The sequence below is a fragment of the Loxodonta africana genome, chromosome 7 (assembly GCF_030014295.1).
Source record: "Loxodonta africana isolate mLoxAfr1 chromosome 7, mLoxAfr1.hap2, whole genome shotgun sequence".
NCBI classification, from domain to species: domain Eukaryota; kingdom Metazoa; phylum Chordata; class Mammalia; order Proboscidea; family Elephantidae; genus Loxodonta; species Loxodonta africana.
In genome coordinates, this window is record NC_087348.1 from 85,039,953 (window position 1) to 85,055,723 (window position 15,771).

At 39.0% G+C, this 15,771-nt stretch overlaps 1 protein-coding gene across 1 annotated transcript; it reads left to right on the top strand.

Annotated features, from left to right (window-relative positions):
- Positions 1 to 8,305: 8,305 nt before the first annotated feature.
- LOC100673136 (olfactory receptor 52R1) lies at positions 8,306 to 9,358 on the top strand. Its single transcript, XM_003421427.3, has one exon. The coding sequence runs from the start codon at positions 8,314 to 8,316 to the stop codon at positions 9,259 to 9,261; it is 948 nt and encodes a 315-aa protein (XP_003421475.2). The 5' UTR covers positions 8,306 to 8,313; the 3' UTR covers positions 9,262 to 9,358.
- Positions 9,359 to 15,771: the final 6,413 nt, after the last annotated feature.

The window sequence follows — 15,771 nt, forward strand, 5'->3', positions numbered from 1 at the left end:
GATTAGATTCTCAAAGAGCTTCTTTCCCCTGTGTTTGTGTCTCTCTGTGTGTTTTCCCTTTTTATAGGATACCACTCATAAGGGATTAGGTTTAGGACACACTTTACTCTGGTATGCCCACACTAACGTAACGAAACAAAAACCTTATTTCCAAACAGGGTCACATTTATAGGTACAGGAATGAAGACTTCAACATATCATTTTGGAAGACACAATTCAATTCATAACATTAAGAAATATTTTTCTTCTCTAAGTTCACGAAAATTCTATCTGATTTTTCATGGAGGAAGAGGTTGATATTTATTTTCTTTTTCATACAGTTATCCAGGTGTTCCAGCATCATAAAGACTTTTCCTCTCACTAAATTACATTGATTCGTCTGTTGAAAGTCAATAAATTATACATGTTTAGAGCTATTTCAGGCTTTCTTAGCATTTTTCAATTATATATTCATCTATCTTTACGTAAATACGAGGCTATTTGTACAAAATGTAGAGCAGTAGGCAAATATGTTTTGCAGAGTCCATGTCTAGATAAACAAATTTATTAAAACTATATTTAAACATTTGCAATTCCATGTGAAGTGTAATTATTTGTAAACGAATACTTGCAATAATGCATAGCAATGCATTGATTTTCCAACCAGTACAAAGGAATTTTTTTGTTTTTTTTCAGTGACTAGGACCTTCACTGCTAGGACCTTCATTGAGGGCAGAATCAACTGTGATAGAAGTCTCACCTTCTGTGGAGAAGACCCTGGTTTGATTTCCAGACAATGCACTTCAAGTGCAGCTACCGTCTATCTGTCCGTGGAAGCTTGTGTGTTGCTGTGATCCTGAACAGGTTGCAGAGGTGCTTTCAGACTAAGATGGGCTAGGAAGAAAGGCCTGGCGATCTACTTCAAAAAAATCAGCCAGTGAAAACCCAATGAAGTCTGATCCCCTTGTGTATGGGGTCACTATGAGTGGGGGGCAACTAAGAGTAACAATAGCAGAAACCTTCACTACACCACCAGGGCTCCAAGCATAACTGTCCTTCTCTTAATAGACCTGACTTACTTACTTGAGTGAATGGGCAAAGAGCCCTAGATGATGGAGAAAAAGCCGTTTTATGTTACAATTTCTATAGGGCAAAAGAGGTTTGATCTTCAATCTCCTAGTCAGAAGTTCTCAAGGGCCAGATTAAGGCATATGATGGCCCTAAACACTGACAATCTGTGACACCTGCCCCCCCACTTACTCACACGTTTGAACTGGATCCAGTTGCATATTGAATGAATGTAGCAAGAGTTAGACCCTACAGCCCACCCCCACCTCTTGTTCATTAGAAAGAAATAGCATACTCGCAAGAGGCTTGCCAAGATAAGGAGTTTCAATTACACTGGAGGGGACCATAGAAGACAGATGTCAACGAAGATGTTGAAGTGGTAGGGGCCTCATAGCTTAAACAACTTGGAGGATGGCACCCTCATGACCCTGTGTGAACTTTATTTCCAACTGGCACATTCTCATGCACTGAAGCTAGTATCAATTTTATTTACTGCCCTGCCAGTTCCCTTCTGCTACAGCGCTTGCTTTTCCTTGTGTCCTGTCTGCTTGGCATCTATGGATCTTTGCTTTGAACAACTGGTGCCCCTGTTTTTTGATGCCCTAAGCACATACTTGCCTTGCTTAGTGGGTAACCCATCCCTGGAAGTTCTGCTTCCTGAAGAGATGCAGAAAATCACAAAACGTCTTTACTATAGCTTAATCTCAGAGTCTTAACAACATACTTAGGCAGGGAGCTTGGTTATTATAGTTTTCTGACATCATATCCATGCACAACTAAAGAAAAGGAAATGTAAAAATGTATCTGGGGTATTTTAAAAGCCCAGGTAAGGTTGGGTACCAAGAACTTGCAGTAGCAACAGTCTGAGAGCCTGTTTTATTGTTTCCCAGCAGTTGCTCATTGGTACAAGGTAGCAGCAGATAAGGATACTTTGAAAGGGAACTGCAATAAAAAAGTAGTTGTTGAAGTTATTGGCATGAGTATGGTTAAAGTGATGGACCATGAGGACTAACTTTTATACAAGATGACTTCAAAAGAAAAGAGGGTTGACGGGATTTGAAACAAATATATATGTAGGAGTCAAAAGACTTGATGTTGTAGAAGAACTAGAAAGATGGGATGCTGTAGTTAGTTAGACTGAGATGCTCAAGAATTCAGAGATCTAGCAGCTCTGATCTATGACAAGGTCCTGGCCATATCCTTGGCTGACTGGCTTAGATACTGTGGGGATAAAGGTCAACATAAGAGAAAACCGAAAACCAAAAACCAAACCCATCGCCGTCAAGTTGATTCCGACTCACACCAACTCTATAGAATAGAGTAGAACTGCCCCATGGAGTTTCCAAGGAGTACCTGGTAGATTCAAACTGTGAACCTTTTGGTTAGCAGCCATAGCGCTTAAGCACTACGCCACCAGGTTTTCCCAACATAGGAAAAAATATAAAAATATAAAAGTTTCCCAGGGTTCTTATGTCAATATCTTCAACAACATTTCACTCCAACAAAACTTCCTTTCAAACATCCTTCTCTGTCCTACTCTTGAAACCCTACCAAAAGGAGATATCAGATTGATGTCGCTACAAGTATATGCTAACCAACCTTGAGTGGGCTCTAGATACTGCCCAGAAACCTTTGAACATTCTAATGAAGGCTGCAATTCCGAGCAAGACCATGAGCCAAGTACCTAAGTCTCAGTGCATCCTGAAAAAAGTACCAGCTTTGGAAAGACACAAATGAGGATGGGGCCTGGAGGAGGGTCAGTTAGGAAAAGACTGACCCTTCTACTAACCAAACTAAATCCGTTGCCATCGATGCAATTCTGACTCATGGTGACCCCATGTGTTACAGAGTAGAGCTCCTCCGTAGGGTTTCCTTAGCTGTAATCTTTACAGAAACAGATCACCACGCCTTTTTTTGTGGCACCACCAGATGGGTTTTAACTGCCAACTTTTAGGTTAGTACACTAGTACAAAACATTTGCACTACCCGGGGACCCTTCTATTGCACACTCCTTTAAGGAAGCCATCTAGAACTACGCTTGTAGTGTATGGTTGGCCTGACAAACAACTTCTACAAGAACCTGGATGTCATATCGTCCTGGGACCACGCTGGCATTTGGGACTGTGGAAGGAAAAGGAGATGAGGAACCAGGTTCTACCTCTAGAAATCACATTCTGTTTGGGGAGAAAAGTCTCTCTATGAAAAAAAGAAAACTGACATGTACTTCTTCAACATACTGAGCACTTCACATATCGCAGCTAAATGAAACAAAGGACAACAAAGAATATTTTCAAGCTGAAATAAGCCCAAAATTACAGCATTATCCTGATCAAAAACAGTAGTATTTCTGATTTTTGTTATACTGATATCTGATGATATGCCATGACATTTGTGAATATGGCCATCACGATCTACCATAAACGTATTAATACAAACCTGACAGTCTTGGTAACTTTTTGTGTATTTTGTGCAGCCTATCTTCTGAAGTCTGACTTCTTTGCACTCTTTTCAAATAAATACCTTATTTCCATTTTTAAATGCTTCTTTTTCAAATCTTCCTTTATACTTTATACATCAGGGAGAGCTGAGAAAATATAAATAACAGAATACCAGCAGGGGCCTATATAGGCACTGAGAGAGAGCAAGCTCTGTGTAGGCCTTAACGGTTCACGCTGAGTCAGGAGGATATTCTAGCTTCACAAAATTTCAAAAATGACAATGGCAGGATCCCTGTCTGCAAGCCCTTTGCCTCTCCAAGTAATTACCCACCCAGAAGTGGGGAGGCCTCAGAGCCATAGCCACCTTGGTACACACTGAGGCGCCATACTCCACACTCACACCATACACACTCATCTGCAGAAACATATATAATCGCACTTTTTTTTTTTTTAGCATATACGTAGTTAGACATACACCTTCACAAGGCATGTGTATTCAGTGACCTTGCACTCACAGAACTGCAGTATTGTACTAAATATGCATATTCTAATGCAAGTGATGGAAATCCCTGAGTGGTGCAAATGGCTCAGCTGTTAACTGAAGGGTAAGTTCAAGTCTACCAAAAGGCGCCTTGGAAGAAAGGCCTCGTGATCTACTTTCAAAAAATCAGCCATTGAAAATGCTGTGGAGCACAGTTCTACTCTGACACCATGGGGTTGCCATGAGTGGGAGCTGACTCAATGGCAACTGGTAAAGAAAAAAAAAAAAGCAAATGATTATTCATACTTGCACTTATACAGAAGCTGATATATATAAAAAAAAAAAAAAAATACACAAACTCGTGCAAATCCAGCCCATTAAACACATGTATATTAACATGCCTCTCAGATAACACACATGGCACATCAACACACTTTCACGTTACGCAAAATATGTATTCAATTGTAAATACTCATACTCTAACAAAAAAAAATGCATGCATACAGATAAACTCACATTTATGTAATCTCAAAAATATACCTTCTCTCACATGCATTCAAATCCCTGATCTTTGCATTTGTGTATGGAGAGGAGAGAGGAAAGTTAGGGGTTAATGTTTCCAGCCTTAGACTCCAGTCTCACAGGAAGCCTGTGTAAGGCTAAGGGCTCAGGGAGGAGGAAGAGAACTAAGGCTGGGGCTAAGGGAAAGTCTTTTAAATAGTCCCTGAGCTTGGGCCTCTGCCCAAGGCTGAATCCCAGGAGCTATTCAGAGCTGCTTAAGGTCCTGGCCAGCTTGGTCTGAGATAGAATAGAGCTCACCAGTGATTGATTCTTTGTGCCACAGGCATCTCTGCTCTTCTCTGAGAGCAGCAGGAATCACAGAGGCTATAAGAAGCTGGAAGACAAGGCAATGCACTGTACTGTCTGGCCTGACTCTCTGAGTGCTGCAGATTGAGATCTATGATTCGTTGTAAGATGGAAATAACATTTACTGTTGCCCCTGTGCCCTCCAGGGAGACTCGAGGAAGGTAGGGAGCCTGACTCTACATATAACCCTTCTATATAGAAGCTGGAATCTGTACCCAGATCTGTTCCAGTGGTATTTCTCCATGCCTTAGTTGCAAGCACCCCAAAGTGAGAGAACAGAACCTAAATTTCCCTGAAGCTATGCCTTAGCAAGATCCCAGTCCACTTTACCCTTTCCTGGCTTGATCAAGTCAGCTGAACTGATGGACATAACTATTTCTATATAGTGGGTGGAACGATGGAGGCCAACAGTGCCAATGGGTGCCATCACAGGATTTATACCTTACAGGTAAAAGCTGATCTCCACTCAGTGTGAGCACACAGTTCTTGTAGCCATGTTTCCTGAACCAAAATTTATGGTGAGTTAGATTGCTTTTGGGGAACAGAAAAATTGAATCTGAAGTTCAATGTGTTATCACCATAGCTGTAATATTTGAAAAGGATATAATTTAATTTCAGCTCTCGGTATTTGCCATGCTCAGAAATGTTCTGGTTTATTAAAAAAGAAAAAAAAAAAAACATTTAATAGCAGGGAAAGAGAGAAAGGAATGTTGGGCAAGAAGGGAAATTACCTTGTTCTTCCTTTTCCTATCCCTTAAGGAGTGCCTTGGTGGCACAGTAGTTAAGAGCCTGGCTCCTAACCAAAAGGTCAGTGGTTCAAATCCACCAGCTGCTCCTTGAAAACCCTATGGGGCAGTTCTACTCTGTCAGATAGCGTCACTGTGAGTTGGAATGGATTCTATAGCAGTGGGTTTGGTTTTTGGTTTAAGGATGCACATTTTTATCTCTCAATCCAGCAGCAAGCTGATAGCCTATTTTTTCCCTCAGAGAAGTTACTGAAAACCTCAAACATTGGACAAAAAATTACTGACAATGATTTAACTCTTGGCCCACTCCATAGAACTTTTAGCCTGTAAAAAAATATTTATTTGTTGTGCTCCCAGTGAAGTAGGGAGCACATGACCAAGAGGCAAGAGTTCTAATGCAGATCTGTCTCTGATGCAGTATATAATTGTACAAGTCCCTTCATTTCTGACTTTGTCACAGTGGGACAACAAATTCTGCTTTACCCAACTGGGATGAGAGTCCAAATCAACAGAGGGTGCCACTGAGAGCCCTTTCAGTGGAGTTGGGCACTCTGACAATTTATTATGTGATGATGGGGCAAATCTTGAACTGTATTTTTCCCACTGTAAAATAAAGATGCAGTGGGAGTTGGAAACAATAAATTTTAAAGGCCTATAGATCTGTGTCTAGAAAAATAGCAATGCCTTCCAGAATTAATCAAAGAGTTTGTTAAGCACTTCCAGAAATTGTATCTTTAGCAGGCACCTCCATGGGTGCTGGAGTGGGCATAGCCTTAAATATGCTCTTCTAGGTACCCATGAGCCCCTGGGACTGTGCCCCAGAGACGTATCTAGGGTGTGGCAGGTATGGCACACATCCCGGGCGCCACTTGGGAAGAGGGGGACAGGCAATGAACAATTTCGCCATTACAGTTTCTATTGCCAGTTGTGAGAGATCATTCAGCAATTTAAAATTAATTGCCATAGGCGTTCTTTTCTGTAGATACACCTCTGATACAGAGGCAAAAGGTAGGTTCAGAGGAAGACTCTGGTTTGTACAGAATGTATAAAACTATTTGAGAAGACCTGGCCAGGTAAAAGAGGATAAAACAGAATCCTAGGGCCCAGATAATGTGTCCGTGATGTTTCACCATACTCTAGATACGAGTGTTTTTTGTTTTTTTTATAGCTATTATCCAGGTAAGACAGTGCAATAGAAAAAGTTTCCTGTTTAGAGTAAGATTCCTAAAATCTGAGCCCCATTTTTCTCATATTGTAGGTTTCGATATGAAACATAAAATTACCAATCCAGGGAAAATCAGGAGGAGGCTAGGCCTATTTGGGGTCCTGAAGAGACCTTGTTTAGGATCCATTGGGTCTGGTTGAGTGAAATATTTGGCTGTCACCAGAGGTCATTTGTTAAAGGGAACTTAAAAGAACACTCTTTTTGCCTGTCCAGGTGCTTCTACTATAGAGAAAGCTTTAAAACTTAAGCTATCGAAAAAGACAACTGAGATTCAATGGTAAAAAGATGTTGGGTAAGAACCATGTGAGCTGTTGTACCACTAACTCTGAGGTAGGTAGTGGTAACCTGAGGGATTAGACAGTAAGATCAGCCCATGTCCAGGTAGAGGATGGTGTTCACAGTGTCATCCACTGGCCAGCAGGGCAACCTCTAGAAGGAGAAATGGACATAATGGTGTCATGGTGTGGCATCAAAGTGGTGTTCCAAGGGCAGCCCACATCTCTCAAGACATTTTAAGATAGTTTATCAACTAATGAGTTCATTGCCACCTGCAGGCCAAATCTAGCTTGTAGCCTGCTTTTGTAAATAAACTTTTATTGGAATATAGCCACTCTCATGCATTTCTGCATTGCCTGTGGGTGCTCTGGAGACCTGGTGGTGCAGTGATTAAGCATTCTGCTGCTAACCAAAAGGTCAGCAGTTCAAATCCACCAGCCACTCCTTGGAAATCCTGTGGGGCAGTTCTACTCTGTCCTATAGAATCTCTATGAGTGCTTTTGCAGTACAGTGGCTGTTCTGAGTAGTTGCAACACAGATTGTATGACCCCCATACAGTCTAAATATTAATGGTCTTATCTTCTACAGAAAAAATTCCTGACCACTGATCTAAGAAGAGTCATGTTCTAAAATAATAGGTATAATACAGTTACGTGATTGGCTAGTCAGTACTCTTCCAGTCCAAATCCTCATGGTAGCTATCTTAGAGTCAAAGCAAACTCAACGTTATTGCACAAATTATAACGGGCCTTTAAGCCAAAGTATTTTCCAAACCTGCTTCTTATTCTGCAAATTTGCACAAGTGGCTTAAACAGAGTAATGAAAAGAAAGATCTATGGGAAAGTTTAAATAAAGTCATTAATTCTAAAAAAAAAAATAGAATTTTTTAGAATTTCTATTAAGCTATTTGCCAAAATAGTTTTCACTTAGCAGATTCTACTTTCAAGTAAAACATCAATCCTTAAAAAATAATTACATTTGTAACTTATATGTTCTGGCCCCATGTTTGAATGACATAAACATAAATAAAGACTACGGAATAGCATCCTTTTATGTTGCCAATTTTTGTTTATTAAAACAGCTGAAATTATTCCAGTGTTCCATTAAATTCAAGTTCCATATTACCCAGTTTCCCTATCCAGCAGACTTCTAAATAATAATGACAATTATGTTGATTGTTATCACCTGCAGAGAGTAGTTTACCTTCCCAGTGGAGAACAAATTATCCATCCTATGATGTTGACTTTGGGGAACAGCTCTTCTCATCCTGTGTCCTTCATTCTAATTGGAATTCCAGGACTTGAGAATTCCCATTTTTGGATTGCCTTTCCATTCTGTGCCATGTATGTTGTGGCTCTAATTGGCAACATTGCTGTCCTTCATATCATCCGAACTGACCACACCCTCCATGAACCCATGTACCTCTTTCTGGCTATGCTGGCTATTACTGACCTGATCCTCTCCTCCTCCACCCAACCTAAAATGCTTGCCATCCTCTGGTTTCATGATCATGAGATTGAATACCATGCCTGCCTCATCCAGGTCTTCCTCATCCATGCTTTTTCTTCTGTGGAGTCTGGGGTGCTCATGGCTATGGCCTTGGACCGCTATGTGGCTATCTGCTTCCCACTCCATCACTCTACTATCCTGACCCCATCCATAGTGTGCAAACTGGGGGCAGTCGTGATGATAAGAGGGGTGCTGTGGGTGAGTCCCTTTTGCTTCATGATGTCCAGGATGCGCTTCTGTCCCAACAAGGTCATTCCCCAATCCTACTGTGAGCACATGGCTGTGCTGAAGTTGGTGTGTGCTGATACCAGAGCAAATCGTGGATACGGACTCTTTGTGGCCTTCTCCGTGGTTGGTTTTGATATGATTGTCATAAGTATATCCTACGTCATGATTTTGAGAGCTGTGCTGCAGCTGCCCTCGGGTGAAGCCCGGCTCAAGGCTTTTGGCACATGTGCCTCTCATCTCTGTGTTATCTTGGCTTTTTATATCCCAGCCCTCTTCACTTTCCTGACCCACCGCTTTGGCCACCATGTGCTCCAAGTGGTACACATCATGTTGGCTAATCTCTATCTTCTGGTACCTCCCATGCTCAACCCCATCATCTATGGAGTTAGAACCAAACAGATCCGGGACAGGGTTACCCAAGGATGCTGTGGTAAAGACCCTTGAGCAAAGGGTCACCCAGGCATCCCTTGATCTGGGGACAAAAATGAGGAAAGCTTGCCAGGCTATATCACACATCACCACAAAGTCATCTCTGTGAACAACTGGCCCAGGTAACCAACTCTCCAGAAACAAGAGGAATAATTTTTAGGACACACAGAACAAGAGAGAGATCAGAGGCCTAGTTTGATGATGCTAAGAGATGTGATGATAATAAAAACAGAATCGATGTGTGCATCACCACAGAAGCAAAACAAAAATATTTTTACTTATCAAACTAGTGAAGATTTTTAAAATGTCATCTTCCATGGATGATTACAGTGAAAACAGTTAATTTTATGCCATAGGCAGACATTTAAATTGTTATGACTTTGTTTAAAAGGAATTTAGAAATTTGCATCAAAAATGGTTAAAAAGGACATATATTTTCCCATATGGCTATTTCCTTATAAAAACAGAATTTTCAAACAAAAACATATAAAAATCTGTGCATGAAATCATTATTTGTAAAAACAAAAATAAGAAAGCATTCAAATATGCATCTATACAAAACCAAATGAAGCAATGTGGCATTGGATATCATGTGTATTTATTTTCAAAGATTGTTAAGGATGTGAAAAATGATCATGATATAAAATTAAATGAAAGAGAAAAGAAAGGCAATTGACAATAAGGTTTGAGGCCAATTCAAAAAAGGAATATATGTGCAGAGAAAAAGTTTTGAGAAATACATCCAAATGTTAATAATAACTACTTAAGTTGTGAGATTTGTGGCATTTTCATTTACTGTTTACTCCTCTTAAAATTTTTGAAAATTATCCTTGATCGAGAAAGTTTAATTTTAGTATGAGGAAAAAAATAATTAAAACAACAATACAGGTGTATAGATAGAAGACATTAATCCAGCGCCAAAGCACAGGTGAGTGCACTGGACAATCTGAAAGGATGAGGGACTCAGATACAGACTAAATTCCAAAAAAGCTTGAAAATCTAGATGTAGAAATTGTTGCCAGAATCACAACTTTTTGAGATTGGTAACAATGAGGACTAGGTGAGCTAAAGCATTGATCTCTCATCTCCAAAATTTGCTGATTCCTGATGAATACGGATTTCAGAACAGAGATTTTTTTTTGCAGAGAAAGAGGAATGAGATTCTTTTCTGAAGACAACTATATTATATGCTTAAAGGTGATAGAAAGTCACTAGAAATTTTGATAGCGTTGCTTCAATTTCAATTTCCTTTTAAATTAAAATTATAAGCTGTTTTTAAAAGCATGCTTTCTATAGAATAGTTGCATTTGAATTGTTACCCTCATTCACCAATCTTTTCTATCAAAGCCAATAGTGAACAAGGTTCTAGAACTCAGGCTCCTTTACTAAAACCAACATCAGTGAAGTAATTTTGAGAGAAATAGGGACCATGTTTGCTTCTCCCAGAAGAGACATATTGAGTCTGAAAATGCTGCCGAAAGAGTGAGTATTCTGAAGAAGAATGTCCAATAAAAAAAAAAAAAATACTTCCCAAATATTAGAGTTTTAAAGGACTATGATCCCCTTATCATCAAATGAGTTAATGATTGTGAGTCATTCACTTTATCTTTTTAAATTTAGTTTTATTACTGTATAAATTATTCATAAAAATATAAATATTTTAATACACAGTTTGATAAGTTCTGACACATGTAAATAGGCTTGTAATGATAGATACAGAACATTTCATCACTTTGTAAAGATTCCTCCTGCACTTTTTAGTTAATCATCCCCTTCTCACCAGAATCTCGCAAAAAAATTGATCTTATTTATTTTAGATTAATTTTGCTGGCCTTGGAACTTACATAAATAGAAGAATAAATCATATATTCTTTTGAGTCTGATATCTTTCACTCAGCATCATGTTTTTCAGATTTATCAATGCTGTTGCATGTACGAGTAGTTTATTCCTTATTATTACTGAGTGGTATATTGTATCTTTTCAACATACTTCGACTGGCTCATTGACACCTCTCTTCTTTACACCAGCAGGTCTAGTCCTCTTTTGCTTCCAAACACATTTAACATTTTTTCTGTCTTAGGGCTTTAGTCTTACTCTTCCCACTCCCCCAGGTATACTTCCCTAGGCCATATAGCTCTTTCTCCTTATCCTTCAGCTCTCACTTAATGCCACCTTCTCAGGAAGATGTTTCTTAATCCACCTATTCAACTAGATCCTGCCCCTACAGTATTCTTTCAATGCAAAGATTTTTATTTCCTCCCTATCACTTACCACATTCTGTAATTATTTAAATTACTTATTTATCGTCTGTCTCTCTGACTTGAATATAACTTCCAAAAAAGCATAGTTTGTTCATTATTCTATCCCCAAGACTAACACACTAAAAAAAAATTAATCACATAAATGAATGCATGAATGAATGAATGAATGAATTGTACAAGATGTATCTGCCACCATCATTGCAACAATTCTACTGCTGAAACAAGATAACGTTTGCAGGTATATTTTTGTCTCATTCTTCCAAAACTTGATTCCAAACTTCTCAGTCCTAAGTTCTTTCATTTTCACTATTGAATTGAAATTTTGAAAGGTATTGTTTGTCAAATAACATGAATTTGTTATACAAACAACAATTTGTCTCTCATTCACCTTTTTATTAAAAAAATTTAGAATATTTTAATTTTCTGTTCAACAAGTGTATATTGAGCAATTACTCTGCACCAAGCCTTCTGCAAGAGGATTACAATGCAGTAGCACACAAGATTAGAATTGATCGGCACATCTAATTAGCATAAAACAACCCAAAATAGCCCATTGAATACCAACAATTCGGTTCCATACAGAAACTATTTATCTAAGCTAGGAAGCCTAGCATGAGTACAAACTTAAGTATTTGAATCAATGAAAATAGATCATTATCTTCATTACAACTTGAAGAACCTGTAAAATTTGTAACTAAGCTCAAGTCGTCTGTAGTCATTTGCAGAAATCAAGTTTTTGACCAGACTTCTTACCTAAATGTCTGATGGCAGCAGCAGCATCGTGAGAATCCAAAGCAGCCCTTTACTTTCACAGACCCTTTAGTAGACAAGTTAAAAGAAAAAAAAGCCTGACGAGAGAAACAAACCTTTGTTTTCTGTCACACAGACTTACTGGAAACTCATGTGTTAGGTAAAATCAGGGCAAAAACAGAGACATATTCAGAAGCTTATAGCTGTGGTGCTTGTCTGTATTTATCCATTCAACAAATGCCGACAAAGTTGAACATCTTGTCTGCTTAAGTGGCTGGGGCTGGGGGAGGAGGTTACAAAAAACACTTTGTTCATTTATTTCATTGAATGAAATCACGGGAGTATATAGGACCCACTCTACTCCTGGTCCTGACTCATATACCCAACCCTATCTTCCCCTCACCCTTTAAACATCTTGAACCAAAACTAACCCCTGTCCAAAGCTGACATACTGATAAAAATGAGACCAAGCAGAATTCTCATATGCTCCCAGTGGGTGTGTAAATTGGTACAACTTCTTTCAAAAAACTGTTTGGCATTACCTCATAAAGTTGAGCAGGAGTTTAACCGTTTACCCAACTATTTCACTCCTAGGATAAAAAAAAGTCAATAGAAATGCATACATACATGCTCCAAAAGACATGTGCGATAATGTTTGTAGGAGCATAATTACTTAGAACCAAAGCCTGAACACAAACGAAGTGTCAGGCAAAAGAACACAATTTTTGGTATATTCTGACAATTACAAGAATTAAAATGAATGAAAAACTGTCAAGCAAAACAGATAAGTCTCACAAACATAATGTTGTGAAAGAAGTCAGCCACAAAAACATACATACTATATTATTTAATTTTTTTTTAATTTATTATTGCTGCAAATTATAGGCAAAACTAATATGCGATGGTGGAAGTCAAGATAGTGGTTACTTTTGGTCTAAAAAAGGGGGGTAGTTATTGGAACGGGGTAAAAAAGGTATCTAATAATGCTCTATATAAAGGCTGGCAAACAAGAGATTGTAGGCCATTTTCCCGTGGCAACAAGCTCAAGGGCCTGGACTCTTGGGTGAGTTTGGCCATCCTTGTCAACATGGGCCGTTAGATAACGGGTGCGGACTACTTTACAGGTCTGGTGATTCATAGGCAACGAGAACACTCACTCTCACACATTATACATTTGTTTTATAGAGAAGCTTCACATTGACAGTAGTGAGACTTGTGTTTGCCTATATATCAATAAAACCAATAATTTGTTCTTCATTTAATATTTTTCTTTGATTTCTATCTGGCTGTTATTTGTACTTTCCTTGTGTGAGAACTCTTAATGGCAGCATGTGTGAGGAGCTACATTCAAGCATTATAACCCCACCTGGAGCCCCTATCAGCTGTCTGATACTTCAACAACAGAAGAATACATTGAGGAAAACTTTGTGCTAAATTTGCAAGGGTCAGTAGGAAAAAATTAGAAGTTTAACCATGATTGCCTTCAGAGAGATTATAAACTAACTAGGGTTTCTATCCAAATCCCTCTGTGTTGGACAGATTATAAAATAGCTCCCAATTATCTCTGTCTCTTTACTCTCAAGCCATTGTGTAATCCTCTCCTTTTGAGTATGGGCAGTTCCATGACTTGCTTCTAACCAATAGAATACAGCAAAGGTGATGGAATACCACTTCTGTGCTTACATTACATATGATTATAATGTTTATCTTGCAAGGAGACTCTTCTTTTCTGGCTTTGATGAAGCTAGCAGCCATGTTGGGCAGGCCCCCATGACAATGAACTGAGGGCCATCTCCAGCCAACCACCAGCTGGTAGCTGAATGTGACCTCCTCTGACTGACACGCCAACAGCCAGAGGGAAACTGAGGCCCATGATCGAACAGGCCTCAAGGAACAAAATTAATCCTTCTAACCATATTGTGAGCTACGAATGCATACATTTTCGCCTCAAATGAGACCCCTATTCCAATCAAAACACTGTATGTATAATAGACCAAAATGTTGCCTCGTCCTGCACAATCTTCATGATCGTGGGTATGTTTGCGTTTATTGTTTTGCCTATAGTGTCAATCCATTTCACTGAGGTTTCCTTTGTTTCTTTGACAATCCTCCACTTTGACAAGTATAATGTCCTTTTCTAGTGAGGGGTCATTCCTGATGACGTGTTTAATGTAAGTGAGCTGAAGCCTCGCCTCCGCACTTCTAAGGAGTATTCTGGTTATATTTCTTTTAAGATTCATTTTTTTTTTTTTCTTCTGACAGTCCGTAGTATATTCTGTATTCATCATCAGCAACACAGTTCAAATGCATCGGTTTCTTCTTCTGCCCTCCTTTTCTTTGTCCAGCTTTTGTGTGTGTGTGGAGCAATTGAAAAGACCACGACTTGGATCAGGTCCGCTTTAGTCATCAAAGTTACATTTTTGTTTTCAAAACTTTAAAGATGTCTTTTGCAGCAGATTTGCCCAATGAAATAAATGGTTTGATTTCTTGACTGCTGCTCCCATGTATTCTTTTCCTTTGCATTTCACATCCCTTTGGACCACTTGTCACTAGAATTAGTAGCAAACACCCTCCTGAGATTACACAGCCTGCCCTGTGCTTATAGGTGAAGAGGTTGGTTTTTCTCTGTCCAAAGCCCCAGGGAGGTTCCTATCCTATTGATGGCCCCATGGCTGATTCCTGCCTTACTACAAAGTCCATGGCTCCAGGACTACAGCCTGTTCTCTCTTCCTGCTGGTGAAGACAGAGAAGACTCTCCCTTCCTTATGAAACTGGTAAGAAGGTAAAGAAAGATGTTTACTGTGTCAACCTTATTCTTCGATTGTTACCTATTCACAAAAACTCAGATATGTTTACAGAAAAATCAGGTAACGTCAGGGTCTACCCTGTCCTCAGAGATCCATATGACACAGATGTCTTCCCCCTACTAGTCTGTAGTTAAATATTTTTAATGCTTTTTCTCAGATTGAACTGAAACACAGGGAACTTGAAATTCAATACAAACAAGAAATATCTGTCATAAACAGCATGGTAATGTACAATTATCTATGGATATTTACTCTCAGGAAGGCAACTTCAAACTCTACTATCCAATATTTTAAAATCTTGATTACAAAATATTAGTACAAATAACAACTCTAGTATTGCTATTATTTAGTATTATCTTTCTGGAATTTATTCTTAATAATGTAAAGATATTTTTATAAATATTTATTTCATTTTAATTCAACAACTGTGAGAATTAAGTCAACTGTCTCTTCCATCCCTACAATAGCTAGGGAATATTTTACTTTATAGTCAAGCTGTTGTTGTTAGGTGCCATCGAGTCAATTCCGACTCATAGCCACCCTACGCACAACAGAACAAAACACTGCCTGATCCTGAGCCATCCTCACGATCATTGCTATGCTTGAGCCCATTGTTGCAGCCACTGTGTAAATCCGTCTCATTGAGGGTTTCCTCTTTTTCACTGATCCTCTACCTTACCAAGCATGATATCCTTCTCCAGATACT

What these genes read in the sequence shown, in the direction of transcription:
- LOC100673136 (XM_003421427.3), top strand. Translation starts at nt 8,314, where the DNA reads ATGATGTTGACTTTGGGGAACAGCTCTTCTCATCCTGTGTCCTTCATT.